The following is a 23,055-nucleotide window of genomic DNA, read 5'->3' as shown; positions in this document are numbered from 1 at the left end:
GACATTATTTATACAGCTTGTGGAATAAACTCCTCAGAAGTTTGTATTAGATCAGTAAATTAAGAGAAGAGTTATTTTAATATCGGAGTTGTATATTGAAATCATATAATGTCACACTAAGTTAACATGTGGTAGCTAAAAAAAGACTTTAGATGATCTGCTGTATCCATCAGAGATCACATTAGCATTTAAAAACCCAGTGGTTTTTCCCCAGTTAATCATTATAAATAATTTGATATACATTATAACATACTACATAGACATCCCTACACATACAATAGCTGAATTTTTTTCTATAGGCTTTACAAAATCTTTTATACTAGGTCCATTGGGTTGGCTATCCTGCTGCTATTACTAGATTCCTAAAACCAACCAGGATCTGATTAGCTTTGAGATCCATCTATCTATTTAGGTACCCACCCGTCCTCCTAATAGATGACTCTGAAGTAGGTGCTATGAAATAGATGTAACTAACAAGAAAAGAACCTTCCTGTCCTTAAGTAGTTTTTAGTACAGGAAAGTTGAACAGGTTACTGCAACCCGGAAGCACTATAATCATAACTAAAATAGCTATGATCATCTCTACTGAAGAGTGGGCCATCTGGTCATAGTGTGGTAAGCCTCCTTGGGTGAAAATGCTTAATGATGTACATTAATTTCAGTATTAGTATTGCAAAATTCCTATGTTTGCCTTCAGAATCCACATATATCTATTTCCTTACTGTAAAACAAGAATAAAAATCACATCCTGGATGACCTCATAGAGATGTCATGAGAACAAAATGAGAATACAAAGTGGCAGTATTTCTAAGCATTAATTGAACATGAGTGTGTAATGAATGACCTCCCAGTCTGTAGACTTAACCATTGAAAACTGGTGACAGGAACTTCTGCCTACACTTAAGAAAGGGTAGGGAATGTATAATGAATGGAGATGGGAGAAATTTATTTGTACCTTTGTTACTGTAACACTAGGTCCTGGTTCAAAATGTGTACTGTTCTGTTATGCATTAAATCCATTAAGTTGTTTTCAGAACTGATGACATAGAATTAGCTACCAGGTAAAAATGTGGAATCAGAAGAAGTGACATCAACACTTACGCTTATGCTTTTCATACTTAAATGGCCTAAGTAATAGAATTTAATCTCTTCCATTACAAGTGGAGATTGTAGTGATTAATGTAGAAGGTTGCTATAAGAGATAACTCTACCTAAAAATGAAAATCATAGTCATCTCAGCATAGGATCCATTTGTTGACAAAATTGACCTGGAATTCTATTTTCCCTACTATGTCACCATCAATGGTCAGTATGATTCTTAAGTGCAAATCATGTCATTTGTAGGGACTCAAAGGCTCAAAGGGAGACATGGGGGACCCAGGTATGCCAGGTGAAAAAGGAGGAATTGGACTTCCTGGACTACCGGTATGTTTATACTTTTAAAGATGTGTTCATATTGAGATATATTAAATAATCAGAAAATAGTTGTATTATTAGCTGCAGCCTCATCCAATGATTTATATAATGCTTTTATTTTTAAATATTTGAAGTATTTTTGGTTAATAACTACAACTAAGGCACTGGAAGAAGTTTTAAAGCATCTAACCAAATGAATTACAAAATAAACCTTTATGTTTTCTTGAATTATTTTCACTAGAAGATAGTAAAATAGTGTTGGTCATTAACATAAGGTGTAACTGATCATTTTTAAATAAATCATAATTTTAAAACCAAAAAATACAGAATAATTAAAAACAAATTACAATTGAAAGTATTCTCTTTATGTGTGCAGTATTATGGGGATGTTTTTATGGCTTTCCCCATAATTTTTACTGAGAATTTGGAGAGGTAAATTTAGAAAAATATAGGAAAAAAATATAGAAAACCTCACTGCCCTAGATCATTTTTTTAAAACAAGGAAATGCATAAATGTCAGTTAAAACTAAAAGACTACTATTTAAAGTCAGCACCACCATTAAAATATAATAGTTATAATAGGACATATTTAGCAATGTATAATATAACCCATCAAGCATAACTTAGTTTTTATTTACCTTATAGTTTATTTCACAAATCATCCACAATCCTAGCTAATCCTTTGCTACTTAGCTTGAAACTAAAATGCAAGAAGATAAATCCTTGTCTTATATATCATGTGCATGATATTATAAAAATTTCAAGAGGATGATGGATTTGGGGAGAAAATTCAGCCGTTCCTTATACTTTGCAAGTAACTTGACCAGCTCCACTCTTAATGGTTATTTGTAGGGTGCCAATGGAATGAAAGGAGAAAAAGGAGACTCAGGATTGCCAGGTCCACAGGGCCCTTCCGTAAGTCCGTGGTGGTTCAACGTTCATGGTTCCCAAAAAACCCTGAAATGGGCCAATTATTCACCAACTTCAGCCCATGCCAGATGGCTTATCAACAGTATCAAGACGATGATCCTCTTGGTCTGTCAAACTATAGAAGAAATATCTGTCAGCCTCGTACAGGAAGAGACAAAAGTGTCTCAGAGGTCTGAGTTAGAAGCAGTTTTTCAGAGGACTGTCTAATCCTGAGGAGAAAATCAATGGTTTTCCCACGATGCTTGTGGGTCGAGCTCTGTGAATGTAGAACCTATGTTTTTTCTTGTTTTTTTTCTCCAGAGCCCCTGTTGTTGCTTAGTGAAATATTTGAGAGTTTGATCGTGGTTGTAGCATTATAGCATTTCTTGCTAATCAGTTGCTTCCTTTTCTTTTAATGTGCTTTTGATTTATTCTGGCTTTTGTAGAACAACTATTTTTTTTTTAGGGTTTTTTTTTTCTCTCACAAATGAATTTCCAAATGTAGAGAATCAAGCACATTACTTCTTCCAGTATCCCTCGTCTGCAACCATTAATGGCCTTAGCAGAACCCTAGCTTGAGACTCAAGCCTAACTGCCTTATCTAAATGAAGTGACCAAATCCATGTTTATTTTCCTGACATGCAGGTCATAGGCCCACCAGGCCCACCAGGTCCCCATGGCCCACCAGGCCCCATGGTAAGTTTCCCTTCTCTCCAAAATGGAATCATTTGTTTAAGAGCATACCTCCAGAGAAAACATGAACTCATCCCTCAAAGCAGCCAGCTTGTATCTGGTGCTTCCCAGGCAGAAAATAGGAGGTGCTTTTCTGATTTTACAGCGTTGTCTTTCACTCTCCCAAACATATATGTTGGAAAGCAATAGGGTAGTTTTGTGATAGGAGATTTGAAGAAATGGGTTCGGCAAGTTTACTGTACCCCTCTGGTGACTAACACCATAAAGAATCTGCAATGTGGGAGACCCCCATTCGATCCTTGGATCAGGAGATCCCCTGGAGAAGGGATCTCCAGTATTCTTGCCTAGAGAATTACATGGACAGAGGATCCTGGCAGCTATAGTCTGTAGGGTCGCAAAGAGTTGGACATGACGGACCAACTACCACTTCACTTTCACATAGTATGAACACTGAAAAATCATTTTAACCAGTCACTGTTCTAGGCCTTTAATACAAGAAGATTAATAATTGTAGCTATTAATGAATGTTTTTTAACAAACTTCAGTGGGAGAGAGGGGTCTGAGCCCTGCGTGACTTTCGAGATTTTCATTCTCTGACCAAGAACTCAACCTGGGTCCTCAGTAGTGAGAGCTCAGAGTCCCAACCACTGGACCACCAGGGAATTCCATGTTTCTAACCAACTTTGAGGGTTGTGACACTTTAATGAAACATCCATTAAGAACGTTTATAAAACAATATGATAACAGAATTCACTTGTACACATGACATGGTAATATATTGTTGGATCTTTTTCTTTTCCCTTTTACATACTTTGGCAAATACAGTGTTCACTGCAGACATCTTTCAGTGACCAGTGGAGAAATGACTATGTCCTCGTAGAATTCATGTTCGGTGAAGAAGGTAGTCGTTAAACCAGCATAATTCTCCAAATGTCTACCTAATGACCACTGTATGAAGGCTGGAACTAGAAGGCAGAGTGCTTCAAGTGCTTTTGACTGGGACAGGTTGGGGAGCAAGTCAGGCAGCCTCTTAGGTCACATTCGTCTCAAAGGTGTCTCAATAAACCATATGTCTTCGATCCCAGAGATTAAACAGTAGGTCAGTCACTCTTGCCTCCAGTTGTGCTCCAAGAAAGAGCTTCATTGGAATGGTCTAAACCACAGAGCATAGCACCAGATCCCACTCATCTACTGGGTTTCTATTTCATACCACAGAACAGTTATAATTAACCATATTTTTTAAAAACTAAACATTTCCTTAAGAATCAAGAAAATGGCATACTTTTGGCTTTTCTGTACTCCCACCCCTTTGTTAGAAAATTAAATTTAAAATGCTATATCCATTCATATTACAAAATTAATTAGTTTAAAGGAATTTAAAACCACTTCTAAAATGAAATAATACTTGATAAAATGACCACTTCCTGAAAATGTTTATCCACAACTTATTCAAAGGGAAAGTGTTATTCCAAAGTAGACATGTATAACAAATCTATCTATTGCTTGATTTAAAAAAAAAACAAAACTTTTTCCTCTTGTGTGATTTTGCTGACAAGTATTTAAATACTCCTATCTCCAAATTGTTCATTTAAATGACTAGAAATTTAATGCAATCCACAGTAACCTTTATTTAGTTAATTTAGCTTAGCTAATTAGTCTCTATATTTAGATTTTCCACACAATAAATGGGAAAAGCCCTGACTCATGGATATGTTATGACTTCCATTGGTAAACAGTTATTACATTTGAGCCTTGAATAATTCATCTCTGTAAAAATAAATGCATTCTAAATAATAATGTTTAGCACTCCTCTCCTGGAATCCTTTTCTTAGCCTTAAATTAAAGAAATGATCCAACAGGGTTCCAGACTTGACTGTCGTCTCCTCACTTTCTTCCTCCTCTAGATTTTTCAAAAGCTTGGGGTTAGAGGAGTTAATAACTGAAAAGATCTCCTCTACTGGTACTTAGAGTTCCAAACTTATTTTTAGCAAATTTCTGTCTTTTAAGGTTGACCTCTACTTCATATAAATTCATAATGTAGCTCACATAGTCCACCTAGATTTTTTTTTAATGGGAATTTGAGAAATATAAGTAGTACGGGTTCACAAACACTTTTTTCTGTGTTGTTTTTTTTTTTTTTCCCTCCCTTGTAACCCTGGCAGATTCCCCTCTCCCTGTCAGAGATGCTCAGCAGAAAGAATTGCTATTAATGAATTTCCTATTACAGAGCCATCCAAGAGCTGGAAGGAACTTTCACTGAGTGTTAATACCCACTGGCCTGCCTCTAGCTGTAGATCAAACAAGATTCTTGTTTTACATCTCTTTTGTTACTACATATAATAGTCACTTCTGCTGAGAAACAGTGATTCAATTCTTAATTAAAAAGCTGTGTTTTCCATTTTCAGGGACCCCATGGACTTCCTGGACCAAAGGTAATCCAACAAATCCCTTGTTTGTTTGATTTCTATTTCATTGTTAATCATGGAGAAGCATGACGGATGCATGCCTGTCCTGTCTTATTTATTTGTCAAGTAATGTTGATAATCTTTAAGCCTTTAAGTATCCAGATGTTTAAATTTCACGAGGAAAGACTTACCACAAATTTAAGTGATATCACCTGGAGATTAATTAGTCCTCACTTTGCCTTTTTCCTTGTCACTATGTCAATTTCTTAAGTTACTAATCACAATATTATACTCAAAAGCAACATTCCAAAAGAAAAAAAAAGTGAATCTGATGAGTTTCTGAGACTAGTCCAGATGCTCTTTCCTAGTATAATGTCTCTAGTTATATATTCAGATGTTATTGGTTGATACATCTTGTTTTTCATATAGCAGTACTGCATCTAAATGCTTTGATTGTCCAGCATCTTACTTTTGTATTTCCCTGTAGGTCACTAGTGTAGAATGAGGTAGAATGTGCTATACTGAGAAGAAGATTACATCACATACATGTATTCCACATTTGAACTAACAAGAGGACAATGGAGGATAGCCCTTCCTTGTCAGAATTAGTGCAGTTCAAATTGTGAAGATGGATGAAGATGTGTTCTTTGCCTTTGTGTAGACCAAGAAGACACCTTGGAGGATTAATATGAGACAGACTCCTTCCTGCGAGTGTCTGTGATAAGGACCCATGTTCTAATCTCAGCTTTGTCACTGACAGGGCATGTGTCCCTTGGGCAGATTATTTCCCCTCTCTAATCCTTCCTTTACTCGAGGAGTTAACTTGCCTCAGGGTGTTGTGATGATTGGATGAGGTAAGATTATAGAACACTTAGCAGAAGGTCTGGTGCAGCTGTTGATAAACACCCACTAAATGTCAGCTGTTCTGGCAATCTTCTGTTTTGATGCTTTGTTCTGAACAGAAAAATTTAGCTAGTCCTCAAGGCTGCTTGGGGGCTTTGCTGGTGGCTCAGACAGTACAGAATCCACCTGCAATGCAGGAGACCTGGGTTCAATCCCTGGGTCGGGAAGATCCCCTGGAGAAGAGAATGGCAACCCACTCCAGTATTCTTGCCTGGAGAAGCCTGTGGACAGAGGAGCCTGGCGGGCTATAGTCCATTAGGGCCACCAAGAGTTGGACATGACTGAAGCGATTTAGCATACATGCAGGCATGCAAGGCTGCTTGAGAGAAGATTCACAACTCTTGACAGCTCCTCAGTAGTGTTAATGCATTTAGTGGAGATGGGTTGGGGGAACACATAAATGCAACATTGGTACTAAGAGTCGAAAAGCCCATAGGCCTCCCACTCTCTCTTCTGAGAACTCCCTCTGGCCCACCCAGCTTTGGGGGCGGTACAGTGATTGGTCTGACTCCAGAAACCTGAGTTCCCTTTTCAAGGTAAAGCAGGTGACTCAGCCAAGAAAGGGAAAAGTTCATGCCTCTTTATTCTTCTTAGAATACTTTTCCTTCTGGTAAGGCCAATGAGTGACAGTGTCTCAGTGGCATGAATTATAGTTTAAGATAAGGGCGCTGTTGTAGGGGTCAAAAGAGAGAGCTTATCTATCAGCTTTGTGGTCTTAATATTATCTAACTTCCTTGGACCTCTCTTCCCACACTGGACTAAATACTATTTCCTTCTCTTGGCTTCTCTTTGGATTTTAAGGTACTGCTAAGGACCAGATTAATTGTAATGACTCAGGCTAAAGCCACCAAGATCATTTTTAATTCTATGAGTGATTCAGTTACCCCATCACCATTAAATTAATAGATGCCCAAGATCCTTTTTATATTTACAATGCAGTGATTTACTTTGCTTACACTTAACTTCAATTGTTACTTAAATCATAGATTTCAGAGAAATAAAAAGTAGAAAGCCCCACATAGATTACCTGTGCTAACCCCTTGATTTTGTAAATATTAAACTATAGGCTCAGGAGATTTAGGTTATTTTCCCTAAATTACAGTAAGTATATGAAAGATCTGGGACCATAATTTAGGTTCAGAGTTGAAATTTGAAATTTTTGCCCCCAAATTGGGAAAGGAGTATGACAAGCCTGTATGTTACTTAACTTACATGCAGAGTATATTATGCAAAATGCCAGGTTAGATAAATCACAAGCTGGAATCAAGATTGCCAGGAGAAATATCAAGAACCTCAGATATGCAGATGATACAATTCTAATGGCAGAAAGTGAAGAGGAACTAAAGAGCCTCTTGATGAGGGTGAAATAGGAGAGTGAAAAAGCTGGCTTGAAACTCACCATTCAGAAAACTAAAATCATGACATCCGGTCTCATCACTTCATGGCAAATAAAAGTGGAAAAAGTGGAAGCAGTGACAGATTTTATTTTCTTGGGCTCCAAAATCACTGCAGACAGTGACTACAGCCATAACATTCAAAGACTTTTGCTCCTTGGAAGGAAAGCTATGACAAACGTAGACAGTACATTAAAAAGGAGAGACATCACTTTGCTGACAGAAGTCCAAATAGTCAAAGATATGGTTTTCCCAGTAATCATGTACGGATGTGAGGGTTAGACCATAAAAAAGACTGAACACCAAAGAATTTATGCTTTCAAATTGTGGTGCTGGAGAAGACTCTTGAGAGTCCCTTGGACTGCAAGGAGATCAAACCAGTCAATCCAAAAGGAAATCAGCCCTGAATATTCATTGAAAGGACTGATGAAGCTGAAGCTCCAATAGTTTGGCCATGTGATGCAAAGAGTTGACCCACTGGGAAAGACCCTGATGCTGGGAAAGATTGAGGGCAAGGGGAGAAAGGGTTGACAGAGGACGAGATGGTTAGATGGCATCACCGACTCAACCAACATGAATCTGAGCAAACTCTGGGGGATAGTGAAGGACAGGGAAGCCTGGCATGCTGCAGTCCATGGGGTCACATAGAGTCAAACATGACTGAGCGACTGAACAATATGCTAACTTCTCAATTAATGCTCACTGCTATCAATGAGTGATTCCTCACCAAAGAAATTCATAGCTTGCAAAGGCTGCCCTTGGCATCTCAAGATCACTTGCTAAATCAAAGTCCACACACATGCAAAGCCATGAATCTCGAGTTTAAATCAGTTAACGGAAGTTGATTGCTGAGCCTTGGCTTTAATCTCACATTGACTCTAGCTGTGTGACAGTAACAGGATCATACTTCACTAACCATAGCACGTTTGGATTTCCTATAGTGGCAGTATTGCAGACTTCATGTCTCAGAACTGCCTAAATCCACTAGATCATGCCAGTGTGTATATTATTTTGAAAGTTCAAATACAGAGCACGGTTCCATGGATGAGTCTGGCTCACTGTTCCCTAGAATTTCCTGATGAGGAGAATCACCTGGGGGATATTAACAATATCGTTCCTGTGTTGCTGTGGCCTAGGTGAGGCCCTGGACTCTTTACCAAACACTGCACTGACTTTCATCTTCAGGCAAATAGGGGAGAAATACTGCCCAGGTTAATAATCCTTCCTGCCATGCAGGCATAATCTCTCCCCTCTCCCAACCCCACCACTCAAGATTGCGTAAGGCATTTGAAAATGAAACTGTCTTTCTTCCTCAAATCTTTCAAGATCTTATTGATGAAATTAGTATCTATACTTAAAAGGTGAAAAGTGGACGAGTCACCGTTCTATTTCTAACATGCTGCTGCTGATAGAAAATAGTGTATTGCATTTTTAGATTTTTGAAAACAAGAGTTGAGAATTTATCACTTTTCATGACTTTTATAACGTCACATTAAGTTAACTTCAAACCTCCTTTATTCTACCATTGGGCAGGTGCATGGCTAGTAAAACCAATAAAGTTCTGTGATCTTCACATTCTCTTCCAGGGTTGGCTCTTTGCTGTCTATCCTATCGATTAATCCTCACAGGGACCTGACTTGGCAATGTCCATGAATGAGGAGTCACCAAATGGCATTACTTCAAACATTGGCCGCTACATTTATCACATTCCCCTGGACAAAATGCTTAAAGGCTTAAAATATTCGTTTATAACACTGTCCTGCATATTCCAGTTTTCTATTCCAGCAGAGTGGCTCTTTCCTGCTGAACATCCTTGCACATCCTCCACTCTGACTGTTTTGATTTGCTTGGTCAGAACAATGTAGCGTAACACCAATTTCCTTGAACTAAAACCGAAAATACTGGAGCTCAGCCATATACTTTTTTGGTCATAAGGAGCACATTTTCTAAGGAGCTTTGCTTCCTAGAAAATTATTTAATTCCAGCTTGTCAACTTTTTGCATTTTCAAAATTTGTTTTGAACTGGTGCAAGACAAATCTAGCCTGACTCTGCTGTTCCCTAAAACTGGAATCTGCAACCATGTCAGAGACTGGCTCTCTTCTCTCACAGTTGAAACACCCATGATAGCAACCAAAATTGGCATTTGCTTTTGCATTTAGGGTGAACCAGGGTTAAATGGTGTTAAAGGATTGAAGGGTGAAGCAGGTCAAAAGGGTGACAGAGGACCCCTTGGTCTTCCAGTAAGTAAAGAAAACTTTCCATTTCAGTGCAAATCTCAGACTATTCTTTCTACCCTAAGTAACAACTCTGGTTTACTCGGTGACTATCACACAGTTGAGATTTCTCTAATTAGAAAACATATTGTGTTCAAGCAGAGCTCAGCCCAGTCTTATTTCCTCTGATGTCTGCTCATATGTCAGAGAAAGACCCCATAACAAACAACACCATCAGTGTTCAATTACATCCGTGCCAGCCTTCCTCTTTTACAGCTGAGAATTCTTACCCCGTCACCCTCCCCTTAAAAAAAATATTATATGGATTGTTTCGTAATTCTTCCCAAATGCCTTTAGAGTTTAGTGTAGTGTAAGATCCTCCCTCAATTTTTACTTTTTCTTCTTCAATACTAGAAAGCACAGCCCCTTGTCGGTGGCAGGTATGCAATCGGCCATTGTTGAAGGCGTGAGTTCAGTGCTGTGGCTCCTTACGTTAATCAGTCATCTCGTGGTCTAAATGTTGTGTGTCGTTTGTGTTGGAAATGCCCTCTTATGAGGTTCTTGTGGCAATTATGAACAGTATGGAAGAAGTATTTTGCAGCCATTTAGAGATTTTTATTTTGAATGGAAAGATTGCATCTTTCATGCACTTTATGCTAGCCTTCTTTCTGCAGTGACTAAAAAGATATTGTTAAATGATCATTAAATATGAGGGTTTTTTGTTTGGGGGGCCACACTGTGTGGCATATAGGATCTTAGCTTCCTGACTAGGGATTGAACTGTCCCCCCTGCAGTGGACACGCAGAGTCCTAATAATTGAACTGCCAGGGAATTCCTAAATGTGAGCTTTAGTTTCAGGCTTTTTAATATTCATCCTATTCAGTGAATGCAGATAAAGTCAGTAGAGGACATTATAGATTACATTATTAAAATATGACATAAAAATGGTAATAGAAAATATTTCATATACATATTTTATGCAGAAAAAATTGGTGACTACTTATTTTACTTTTTCCACAGGTACTGTATTCTAAGTACTAAAGTATTCCTCTTGATAGTCAATGCCTTACATAATTTCGGGCATATAGTAGATGCTTAATATGCATTCATTAATTGAATGAATGATGTAAGTCTTACATTAGAATATAGGCTAACTCACACCAATTAAATCATGCCACAAGTGTGAAATCCAAAACCTCTATAACAACTGTGAGTCAGGAATTCCCATTCCAGGTAAATATTAATATAATATATAATATATATATAATTAATATAATGTTATTTATCATCCCCCTATTTATTTTTAAATGCTATAATAGTGGTGGCTCTGAAGAAAGTATCAAAAAGGCAAAGTGAAACTTTGGATTTCTATTTTACCTAAACCCTCAATCTGATTTCTTTGAAGTTTGCCCTAATTTCAAATCTAGGATGGTGGACCATTTTTATGCAACATTTAGCCAAAAGCTCTACATCTTCTAGCTCTAAACAAACAATAACACACATATTTTTTAAAATTTTAATCATTTCTAGCTAAATTAAATTTTGCAGTTATAATCTGACTCACAATAGGATTGTACAGAAGGAATTGTAAAATAAAAAACTAAAAGTACCCCTCAAATGTATGATGTAGCATCATTGGTAGAGTTTGCAGCTGGAATAGATTTTTTCCCTTCCATTTTGTATTATTAACTACATCTGAAGCATAAAATGGGGAAACAGTTCTGCAACCTTGCCAAGAGAATTTATAGAACTAGTGCATTGTCTTTCTTAAATACTCCTTGATCAAACCAACATTTTCAAAGCCTATAAATAAACATTTGAGTTTTGAGATACAAAAGCCATATTTAAAGAGTAATTGTGCTTACTCTTGAAACAAGCATTGAAAATGTCATCTTTTGGTCATACGTTATACATAGCCTAGAGATGAAGGAAACAAAAGCATGCATTGCCTGAACACAGCATTAGATTTTTAAAGCATTTCCCACTCAGACTCTGATGCTTGATTATTTGTAGTGAGATGAGGAACAATGTTTGAGGCAGTTATTTTTTGTCTGGACTTAAGAAATTTTTCTGCCTTTTCCCATTCCTAGAAGTCCCTCTAGTGGTGACTAATGTAAACACAGTAAGAACAACGCAGAAACAATTGCTGTTTGTGTAAAATCCGAGTCACTCTGACATGTTAAAATTCTGCATTTGTTTTTCATAAATGCTATTTTAACAAGTAAAACTAGAGCTCTTTTCTTCTCTGAAATTCTAACTTGATTATTATAATGAGCCCTTACCTAAGAGACTGGCTATTATCTTTTTTCCAGAACCTAAAGAAATATATTGTGAATAGCACAGTCTTTAGAAAATTTAATTTCATATGGAAATTAGCTACCCAGACTGTTACTGGTAACTATGTCAAAGCCCACTTTATAAACCTCATTCACTTGATTTCCAAATAAGAATTTGCTGAATGGAAATGTCATTAAAATGTCATCATCGGTGGGGTGTTTATTGTCACGTGTTTTTTTTTTTTCACTAACAATTTGTAGCAATGTGATTTTCATCTCAGAACCCTGTGACTGCGTATTATGTTGTTTGAAGTGTTACATTTGTTCATCAGTACCTCATACTAATCTCTGTTCTTGTCATTTGTGTCACACCCACCAACCCTGCTACACACAGGGAGCATCTGGCTTAGACGGAAAGCCAGGAGCCCGGGTGAGTCAACACCTCAACTTGCTCCAACATGCTTTGTGGCTGTGAATGTTATGCTTTAGGACAGACTCCCATCACATGATGAGGAGTCCACGGGACTGGAGCGGAAGGAGAAGGTGGACAAAGAGAGTGGCAAAGAAAGGGAGAAACAGAGAGGGCATAGGATACACAGCCTACACTCCAGAACATCTTCTGATGCCTGGGTTCAGGTCCGGATAACTTGCAACACGGGAAGAATGATCAGTCTGATTGACTTCATTGTCTTACAATCCCAGACAGATTTTTTTCATAACCAATGAACACATCCTGCAATTCCATGTGAGAGGTCCTTAGAAGGGGTCAAAATCACGTGAAATCATTTTAACTTGCTTTCCTCTTTTATGTTCAAGTCTGTATTAGAAATGTAACTTCTTCCTTGAAACTAACTTTCAGATCTCTGTTCATCAAAATGATTCATCTGTCTTCTGTCATTTTGTCTCTTTTCTATGGTTCTTCAGAGCTCCCTCTCTTAAAGTTCAGCTTCAGGTCTTCAATATTTAGAAGTTTTCTGAAGATGAGCTTGGAGTTCAGGCAGTAAGAAAGAGATCAAACTTGATGATAATCCAGCAACACTAGAATGAGTTTAAAACCCTGAATTATTTCATGTCACAAGTCTCTAATATTATAAACAAGAAGAGTAAAAGAGAAATAAGAATACTGTTTTAAAAATTGTGCTGGAATAGTTCCTATGTTTGTAAATGCCATAGCAAATTCATTGCAAATCTAAGCATATAGTCTTCCTGAAAATGAACAAATACATCTGAGGTCCTTGCGAGATATTTTTAAATAATTTTATTTATTTTATTTTTATTTTCGGCTGTGCTGGGTCTTTGCTGCTGCCCAGGCTTTTCTCTAGTGGCAGGGAGTGGGGGCTGCTCTCTGGTTGCAGAGCTCTGTCTTCTGATTGCAGAGGCTTGTCTTGCCCCTGCGCACGGGCTCCAGGGTGCCTGGGCTTCAGTAGTTGCGGCACATCAGCTCAGTAGTTAAGGCCCCTGGCCTCTGGGGCGCAGGCTCAATAGTTGCGATGCAAGGGCTTAGCTGCTCCGCGGCATGTGGGGGGTCTTCCCAACCCAGGGATTGAACCCATGTCTTCTGCATTGGCAGGTGAAATCTTTACCACTGAGCCACCAGGGAAGCCCCTTACTACATTTTTAAGCCTCAAAAGGGAATTCCAAACTCCTCATTTTATTTACTTATTTTTATTTTATTTTATATTTTTGCCACACCACACAGCTGCAGGATCATTGAGATTTCCTGACTAGGGCCAGAACCAATGGCCCCTGCAATGGAATAGCGAAGTCCTAACCACTGGACCACCAGGGAATTCCCAAGCTCTTCAATTCTAAAAACCTGTTTCAGGACGTTATTATTTTCACTGGACCTCTGTGTTCTTTTGTTCATTCAAATATCACCTAGTCGGCCACAAAAATCCTAGTCCTGAATCAAAAGGCCAGAGGGCAGTTATGCCATTACATCACCTGGCTGCCTGCTTTGTGCCTTGCAAGCCCACAGACCTGAGCCAGTGCAGCAGAACCCATGAGAGGAATTCCTTCCTTCTAAGCCCCCTGCTCCTTGCAACAGAGCTGAAGAAAGTTTGAACAGTTAAAACACTGTTCTCATTTATTTCATTTTTTTTTTACTTGTATAACTGTTCGAGCCTCTTAAGCAGCTGAAGACAAGACTTCAGAGCATTTGTGGCCAAGAGGAGTGGGGGGTAACTGTGGGGCCAGAGAATGGATGTGAAGAAGAGGTGATGTGAAGCAAGAACAATTACATTTTTCTTCAGATGGTTTTAGGGGCAAAGTGAAGATGTTCCATTTAGCCAGGGAGGAAATAGATAATTAAAGTTGATGCACAGTCCTGTGTGTGTGCCTTTCATTGAAATATGCAGTTATATAAATCATTCCTTTTGCATGAGTTTCTTGAAAACTACTGGCCTGAAAGAATCAAGAACAAAGCAGTTTGAAAGGAGATGTGTTGTCTTATTTTCTAAGGCTTTATTCACCCAGGAAAAGTCCAGGGTAAATTATAACTTCATTTCTTACAGCCCTTGGGATATGTCTCATATCTTCTTATTTTATCTTTTTTTAGGGTTCAGATGGCCCTATGGGACCCCATGGCCCTGCAGGTCCCAAAGGAGAAAGAGTAAGTCACTCCTGAGGTTATAGAGCCGTGGTCTAAAGAAAACACAAAGTGTGGCTTTTCCTTTTTAGCTGATCTGACACGTTCATTTCCCAGAAGAAATAAAAGACCATCTAATAGTAAACGGAAATAGATACCATCTTAAGTTCTACTCAGAGTCCTCACATGGGGATAATGACAGAGTACTAGAATATGACTGCTTTAATAAAAAAAAAGCCAAAAACAATGCATGTATTTTCGTATCTAAAATAAACAGCTCAGACCATTGCTTCTTAACCCATACGGAAGATATTTTCATTTGGCCTTTATCCAGAAAGTTGAAGTCAATGGGGCTAAAATTTCTGGAACTATATAATCTGGTTGATAATCTTTTATATAAAGCTCCTGTATTCATTCAGAATAAGTTATAGCCCTTTTTAAAAGGAAATTACAAAACCTAAGTATTCTCTGCACATTACACATGCTTCTTTTATTTTAAGCAAAAGAATAGCCTTTCTTTAACATAAGGAAATAATTTTAGTGCTTTATAAAACAAAAACCTTTTACAACCTCTCTATATCTTTGTGGGGAAAAAGACAGTCAGAGTAGAAGATAAATATCTGACACAAAAAAGAAATGTACTAAAGCATCAGCAGCTAGTTATCTTTCTGGAACTTCTCTCCCTTTTTTTTTTTTCTGTTTTTCTCCCTCTTTTTATTTTCCTCACCTTGAAAAACTTAGGTTTTTTTTGTGTCTGAGTAGAACTGTGTCATCAATTTCCCCACCATCCAGGGTGGATATAAAGAAAGTATCCTAATAGTGAAGTCTTCAAAATGTTGGGATGATTTACTGTGCATGTTTGTGGTCTTCTAAAACTAGATGAGAGTTTCATCATTCTGGGGTAATTTGCTTTAAAGCAGAGAGCCATATAGAGATTTCTTTGGCATACATTCCAATCCCATAATATCATGTCCTATAAAGTGAATTCACTTAGTAAATATTTATCACATTACAATATACAAAACACAGTGTACTCTAGTGTGAAATGGAAATGCTCTCCCCCCATTTGTGAAGTCTGTTTTGCTAATTGTTCTAGTGAATTGCATAATACCATTATAATTGATTCATGATCCTATAACCTTTTATTAATACACTATATATTTACTCAGTACAGTAAAAGAATCAGCTATATTCTATGATCTAAAAGAGTTTATAATCTAATTGTAGAGGGGAAAAAATATCTGCAAGGAATAACTTGATAATGATGTCAAAATGAATACAAATAGTGCAGACTGTGCATTCAGCGATGAGGAAAGCTGGCATTACTCAAGAATGCTTCTAGAAAGAAGTGACTCCTAAAGGAAGAAATCATATGAACCTGATTATCACTATCTTATTCCTAAGTTCAAACCAATGACTTATGAAGATCATCTTACTTAGAAATATTTAAAAGCCAAGAGTCTCACGCTGCTGATGCATTAAAGCATTGTATCAAGAGATCCAGCACGTGGACTAAAAATGGAGCACCAAATTTCAAGTAGTCTATTGGCAGAAGGCCCTGGGACTCAAGAGGGTTTACCGTTTGGTAAATCAGCTGTTACTTCCGAGAGCTCTGCAGTGTCACAAGAGTATCAGGTCTCAGCGCTGGAGTGGAATGCACCAGGGGAGCAAATGAAATGACTAAGAATTTGTGCAGGCATAGTTTAAGTCAAATGGTGTGCAGTGTAAAGTATTATGCTTATATTTACTCGGCGTGTTAACTATCGTAACTGGATCAGATAGCAGCCCTCTCCAAGTGTCCCTCACCCTGAGTGCTACACTGGAGTGTGATTTTCAAAGTTAATTGGTTGAGGTGCCATCTGGACTCTCTTGAAAAAGTTTCAAATTTTAAAGAGGCAGGAATCAAGAAAGGGGGCCTATTCTAGATTAACCCCTCAGTGTAGACAGGCAAATTAATAATCCTGAATGAAACGAGACCAGCCTAAAAGAAACGAGGCGTTTGATAGACAGTATTGTTTGAGAATTGTCAAATACATGACTAGCAGTGTTAGTACTCATGACTAGCAGTATGAGTACACGTGACCCGCAGTGTGAGTACACGCGACCCGCAGTGTGAGTACACGTGACCCGCAGTGTGAGTACACGCGACCCGCAGTGTGAGTACACGCGACCCGCAGTGTGAGTACACGTGACCAGCAGTGTGAGTACACGCAACCCGCAGTGTACAGCTCCTCAGAGCACCTGATGGTCCTGCCTTCAGCTGATTTCTTCATCTTGGCCTTGTAACTACTTAGAAACTCTGTAAAATGTGTTACATTTGAGAGGTTCAGCATTCTTTCGGAATGAATGAATCCAGGAAAAGAAGTGGCACATTCAAAACCATGTGTTAATATTTCATTCCTATAAGTTTTCAAACTAGGACCATTAGGATGCTTTTGGTTCTAAGTGACAGAATCCCAACTCAAAATGGCTTTAAACAGTAAAGAAATTGATAGTTTTGTGTAGCAAAATATCCGAAGGAGGAAGTCTAGTCTTTGCTTCTGTGCCCTTTCCATGAGCTGGCTTTGCCTTTTGACCCACAGGCAAGCTGTTTACAGTGGTTCCAAACCTCCCCTCTGGAGAGGCATCAGCAAAGAACAAACATACGGACCCTCTTCTCCGTTATCCTCCTTAGCATCAAGGAAACCTCTACCCAAGCTTCCCAGCGACTTCCCCCGACACCTCATTGACCAGAGTTGGGTCATATGTCCATTTCTGGAACAGTCACTGGCGAGGGAGATGCAATTGTCATTACTAGCTTAAAGTAATTATTTGGGATGAGCAGTTCTATAAAAGGAGTTTTCTATAGACAAATGCTTCATGACAGCTTCATTCAAATCAGTCACAGTGTATTAATCTTAAAAACAATAAAGCTGAGGTATTTCATCAGAGGAGGAAGGAGGGACTAGGTATATCTTAATAATCTATGGAGATATTTCAAACTAGATCTACTCTAATCCACTGAGTTTTTTCAAATTAGACAGACTCCAAGTTATGTGGATTCTCCTTCTAAATCCCCACCTCCTGCTCCACACACACACACACACACACACATTGTCACCACCAGCACCACTACCTTGTAAAAAAATCATAAATAACACTGCCAGATGGCAGCACTTATTTTAAATAAGTACTCTTTGGGTTGCCAAGCCCTTTTCATTAAAAACAAGACCTCTAACTGTCCAATAACAATGATAGTTCCTATTTATGGACATAGTATTTGGCAAAATATAATTTCATATTTTATAATAACATTTAATCTTTAGAAAAAGTACTGCAGAATACGTCTTCTTCTGATTTTACAGCCGATGAAACAGACACAGAAAGGTTAAGAAAGTTACTCAAGGCCACAGGACCAGTAAGTGCCAGAACTGGCATCCACATTTAAATCTGTTTCACTTCAAAGCCTGGCTACTTCACTGAATGCAACTCCTGTTCTTTCAGTAATAATCAGTAAAAGTTCAACAAGATTTTATTGTGTTTATTCCCAGTAATCTCCTGATACTATGTGTGCCTCTAAGCGACCGTGTTAATTAGCACCAACAACTCCTAAATTTAAAGGAGATTGTTAGTGACTTGAAATTTGCCCCCATGGAATCTAGAGTGTAGAGAAACACAGAATAATCCTTGGATCTGTATGCGCAGTTATCAGCTGAATTTGTCATTTTACCCTTGAAAAAGATTTAGCACCTTTAAACCTCCTTTAAGGGTGGTGATAAAAGAAGGTAACATTTTCTGTTTGGCCTTCATGTAAACATCACCGTTCCTCCTGAAGTTTTCATACTAGGCATTGACAGTCAAACTTTGGAGATGGCAGTAGAAGAAAATACTACTTGAAATGCAGAATATTTATTTCTTTATTATCACAATTATATCATATTCCTGGGACCACCTCCAATTGCACTTATTTTTTATAAGCATTCAGATTATTGTCTAAGCCAAGGCAAACTATTCTCCTTAAATAGGTACATGGAGAGAGCAATGAAGGCAGTAAATTCCTACATTATCAAGCATTGAGGAGAAGGCATAAAAGTTTTTAAACCCTCTTTTTCATAAAGGAAGCAAAACGTGGATGACTGTATTGATTTGACTTGATTCATTAATTCTACAGATATTTACTGATGTGCCAGACACTATTGTAAGCTGTGGGCATGCAGTAGGGAACAAAGCCAGGATCCGGATACTCTGATGTACATATTCTAAGGAGGGACTCAGCAAAGAATAGACAATTTATTACATGGGTATATCTCCCAGTATATGAGCACCCTCAAGTAAAATACAACTCAATTTAAGTAGGATGGAGGGGAGGGGAGTCAAGGAGGAAAGGCTTGCTAAAGATGAGACATTTGATAGGAGGAAAAAAAAACATTTTATCCTTACATTTTTGAAAGAGTAGTAACTTAAAATAATTAGTAATGAATAAACATTTCACATGAATGCCAAAGAAAGCCAAGCACAGCACACTAGACAGCCAAGTCTTTTTGCACAGCTGGACGGCGTCAGTCTGACCTACAGCCCTTTCAAAGGTGATTCTGTAAAATGCACTAATACTTTCTTTTGCTGTATCACTGGCAGCGACCCAGAAGAGCTTGTCTTTTTAGAGTTTTGATAGAATGATGATTCACATAGAGGCTCTGGACACAAGGCATTAGAGCAAGTGTATGAATATAGACATTTGTGTATGATTGGAACTCTCATCTTTTATTCCAGGGTGAAAAAGGAGCTATGGGAGAGCCGGGACCCCGAGGGCCGTACGGTCTGCCCGTGAGTTCTGTGTCTCGTGGTTTCCCCCAGCATGTGTAGACGATCTGTTATTGGCGCAGTTAACTCTCCCTCATGGGCAGGCTAATCCCATTAGAGGAGCAAAGTGCAATCCACTAATTCCCTTCAACACCAGTGTAACCGTGTGTTTCAGAGATAGGTCATATTTGTGCCGTATCCTCACACTCAGGTACACTCATCCACGCGCTTCACAAGACTGAGAGGATCAGAGGCTGTCCATGAGATGGACAGGGCTAAGCTGAAAGCAGGATCTGGGGCCATCTGACTGGACCCATAACTGGCCCTCTCTTGGGAGGTCATTGTACCAGAAGTGGGTGTGGAAGCTTTATTTAAAACAACCCTCTTTAGACTTTATCCATTCTCATAGATAACTTACAAAAACTGTTCTTGCTAATCAAAGTTGTTTCTAAATTGATATTTACAATTATGTTGCTGTTTCTGACCTTTCTAAATCACTGTGATGACAAATGATCTTCAAAACAGCAATGTTGATAGTGTTCTATCTTCTGAAAATTCTCAATCACCCCCACTTCACATTGAGAGCCTGGGGTCTGCTTCAGAATATCCTTTTTAGGGTAATTGTGAATGATGCAGTGGGGTAAGATAGGACTTCAGTAGAAGCATATACTTACTGTCATCTCAAGGTTTCTAACCCCTGTGTCGCTTTCACACAACTTGCACATTCTAGGTTTTATAAACTGAAATAAAAGCGTCAGCCATGATTATTTGAGTGCTAAAAGAGATGCCGATTTTGAAATAGATTTCAAAATCTAAATGATGGAATCAAGCATCTTCTCAGCAACTCTTGGGTGGATCCATTCTGTGACCCTAGTCATTGCCCTGAAAATCTGCTCCACAGGGGTGAATGGATAGGGGACCATTCATCTACAAACAGTTTTTAAATTGTGAGCTTCACACCCTCAATATTTATAGACAAGGTGCACATCTAGACAAATTAAAACTGTATTTAACAGTTCTCACATTCTTTGCTCACTTATAATTTATTAAGCTGTCAAAGTAAAGTAGTTTCGATTTGCATATTCTACAAGTGCTTGTGTGTTTTTAAATCAACTAAACAGTATTTTTGCTTTTGACTTACTCCTAGATAAATAAATTGGATACCAACAATTAGACTTCAGCAAAATATCACACTATTTAACCTGATACATAATAAAACATGTTCATAACCCTTAACTGCAACATTAACAATCACTTCACTTGATTTAGTGAAAGAAATTTGCATTACTAATCAATACAGGATTTTTTCACTTTTCTGAATTAGTTGTTTTAATACTAGTGTTGCATGTCCAGGCAGCCTTAAATAGAACAATAACCTATTCATGAAACTTAGGAACACTAATGTAGCTACTATGGTTCTTTGGCAGGGAAAAGATGGAGAGCCTGGTCTTGATGTAAGTAAAACATGCAATAAACATCTTCCCATTATAATAGATGCTGATGGTCTCCATCATCAATCACAGCAAGAATAGTTCTAATTTTTTTCTATGCACATAGTTACACATACAGCATATATTGCTGTGCATGTAGACGGCAATATGAAATCTACCACGTGTCTGCATGAGATAGACATGGAGGCAAAGACCATAATTATTTTGGTACAAAATTAATAACTGACAGTTGATATACAAAATACTTTCCCAAATTAGACACACTCAACATCTGTGGCTGAACCACTTATTTTAAAATATGCATAAAATTGAAACATTTTTTATGTGCTACTCTTAGGGAAATGGTATGTTTATTTTCAAAGCTTTTATACAGTATTTTTCTTTTTAGCATTAAAGTCTCTATATGTCTTATAGTAACATAATTCTCTAAAAATAATGTTAAAGTCAATCCCTCTTAAAATGTCTACTGCTCATCCTGTATTATGTGAACAATAGCAGTAGCAAAAGTGATCGTAGTAAGTGTGTATCAGACACCTGTTATGTACAGACATCATTCTGGTACCTTATATACATCTTCGAGTTTAATGCTCACATTGGCAGTTGTGTAGTAACATTAACCTCATTTTATGATCAAAGGACTAAAATGCTGCGGTGAGTGATTTGCCCACAGCCACACAAATCCAAGAGCTTGCCAGGATTCAAACTAGCGTCTAATATTCTCTCCACTATGCATTTCTTTGGAGAAGCAGCAAGAAACCCTTTGTTTATAGATACTTGAGATGTTAGGAAGCTGTTATTTCCAAGTACTACTTTACCCATCTAAGTTTTGAGATTTGGGGCCATGCCATGTGTCTTTATATTTGCATTTGGAAACATGAAATCTTGTTTCTTTCAATATGGTTTTGCCACAGTTACATCAATAGATCTTTTTGGTTTGCTTTTTATCCTGTAGGGTTTCCCTGGTCCACGAGGCGAGAAGGGTGACCTGGGAGAAAAGGGGGAAAAGGTGACCTCTCCCACCTAGCATGTGCCTGTTTGATTTTTCTGCTTCTGTCTGCTTTGCTGCTCATGCTGTGTGATTCTTTCATACATCTCATCTTTCTCCATCCTGTGCTCCAAAAACACACTGATGTCTGATCTAATGAACCAGGTCTCTACAGAGGAATAAAGAAGGCTACACTGAAAGAAATAAGGGCACTGTCAGTGTAGAAGAAAAGAATTATAATCCCCAGAAAACCAGGCTACAATTTTTGGACTACCTGACACCAATTAGTTGAAAAACTGAAGTTTCCAGGAGGTGTAAAAAATGAGAGGGGCAGGCATCTATTACATCAATAATATTAAATAGCACAAATCTGCAACAGTCTTCTGGCAGAGCTCACCTAAGCATATAAAGCCAGCACCTCATTTATCTCCACAACATTCCCAGTAGAGACAGGATATGTCCTTTATCTTGATTTTTTTAATTGGAAAATGGAAGACAAGCATTGTTTCTAAGACCCTTACACAGAGACCAGGACTTGTTACCTTCAAACACTGCAGACGTTTTAAATGAAGATATTAGTGTATTTTATGAGATTGGTTTTTAGGTTCTGTCTCAAGATAAATAAGGAGCCAATACCAGGCAAAATGGTTTTATGTCTAGAAGAAAAGTTTGGATTATGGCTATTTTAAACCACTTTTTCTTCTTTGAAGAATAGTTTTATATATATATATATATATATATATATGTGTGTGTATGTATGTATGTATGTATATATATGTATGTATATATATATATAATCTTATATATATATATACACACAATATAAACAATACTTAGCTAATATAAACAGTACTTAGCTTCCCACTGCTAGGAAAGCTCATGTGAGTGGTTATATAAAACATCACCATCATCATTGTCAATATCATCACATTTATTGATGTGTCTTTATGTTTTTCCTAGAGCTTTACATATGAGAGTCTTTTAATCTTCATAACAACCCCCTAAGGCTGGTGTTATCATTGTCCCCATTTCATAGGCAAGGA

The 23,055-nt window shown here is 37.9% G+C and overlaps 1 protein-coding gene across 1 annotated transcript in view; it reads left to right on the top strand.

Moving 5' to 3' along the window:
* Window positions 1-23,055, top strand: part of COL25A1 (collagen type XXV alpha 1 chain) — a 503,516-nt gene that overhangs the window by 466,034 nt on the left and 14,427 nt on the right. The window contains exons 26-34 of the mRNA XM_070452267.1: window positions 1,345-1,425; window positions 2,269-2,331; window positions 2,971-3,021; window positions 5,424-5,450; window positions 9,881-9,961; window positions 12,605-12,640; window positions 14,768-14,821; window positions 19,547-19,600; window positions 21,980-22,033. Coding sequence (XP_070308368.1) covers window positions 1,345-1,425; window positions 2,269-2,331; window positions 2,971-3,021; window positions 5,424-5,450; window positions 9,881-9,961; window positions 12,605-12,640; window positions 14,768-14,821; window positions 19,547-19,600; window positions 21,980-22,033 — 501 coding nt within the window. The remainder of the gene's footprint in view (window positions 1-1,344; window positions 1,426-2,268; window positions 2,332-2,970; window positions 3,022-5,423; window positions 5,451-9,880; window positions 9,962-12,604; window positions 12,641-14,767; window positions 14,822-19,546; window positions 19,601-21,979; window positions 22,034-23,055) is intronic.

The sequence above is a fragment of the Odocoileus virginianus genome, chromosome 21, assembly GCF_023699985.2.
Source record: "Odocoileus virginianus isolate 20LAN1187 ecotype Illinois chromosome 21, Ovbor_1.2, whole genome shotgun sequence".
Classification (NCBI taxonomy): domain Eukaryota; kingdom Metazoa; phylum Chordata; class Mammalia; order Artiodactyla; family Cervidae; genus Odocoileus; species Odocoileus virginianus.
The sequence above is the reverse complement of the archived record's forward strand: the minus strand, read 5'-3'. Positions and strand labels throughout refer to the sequence as shown.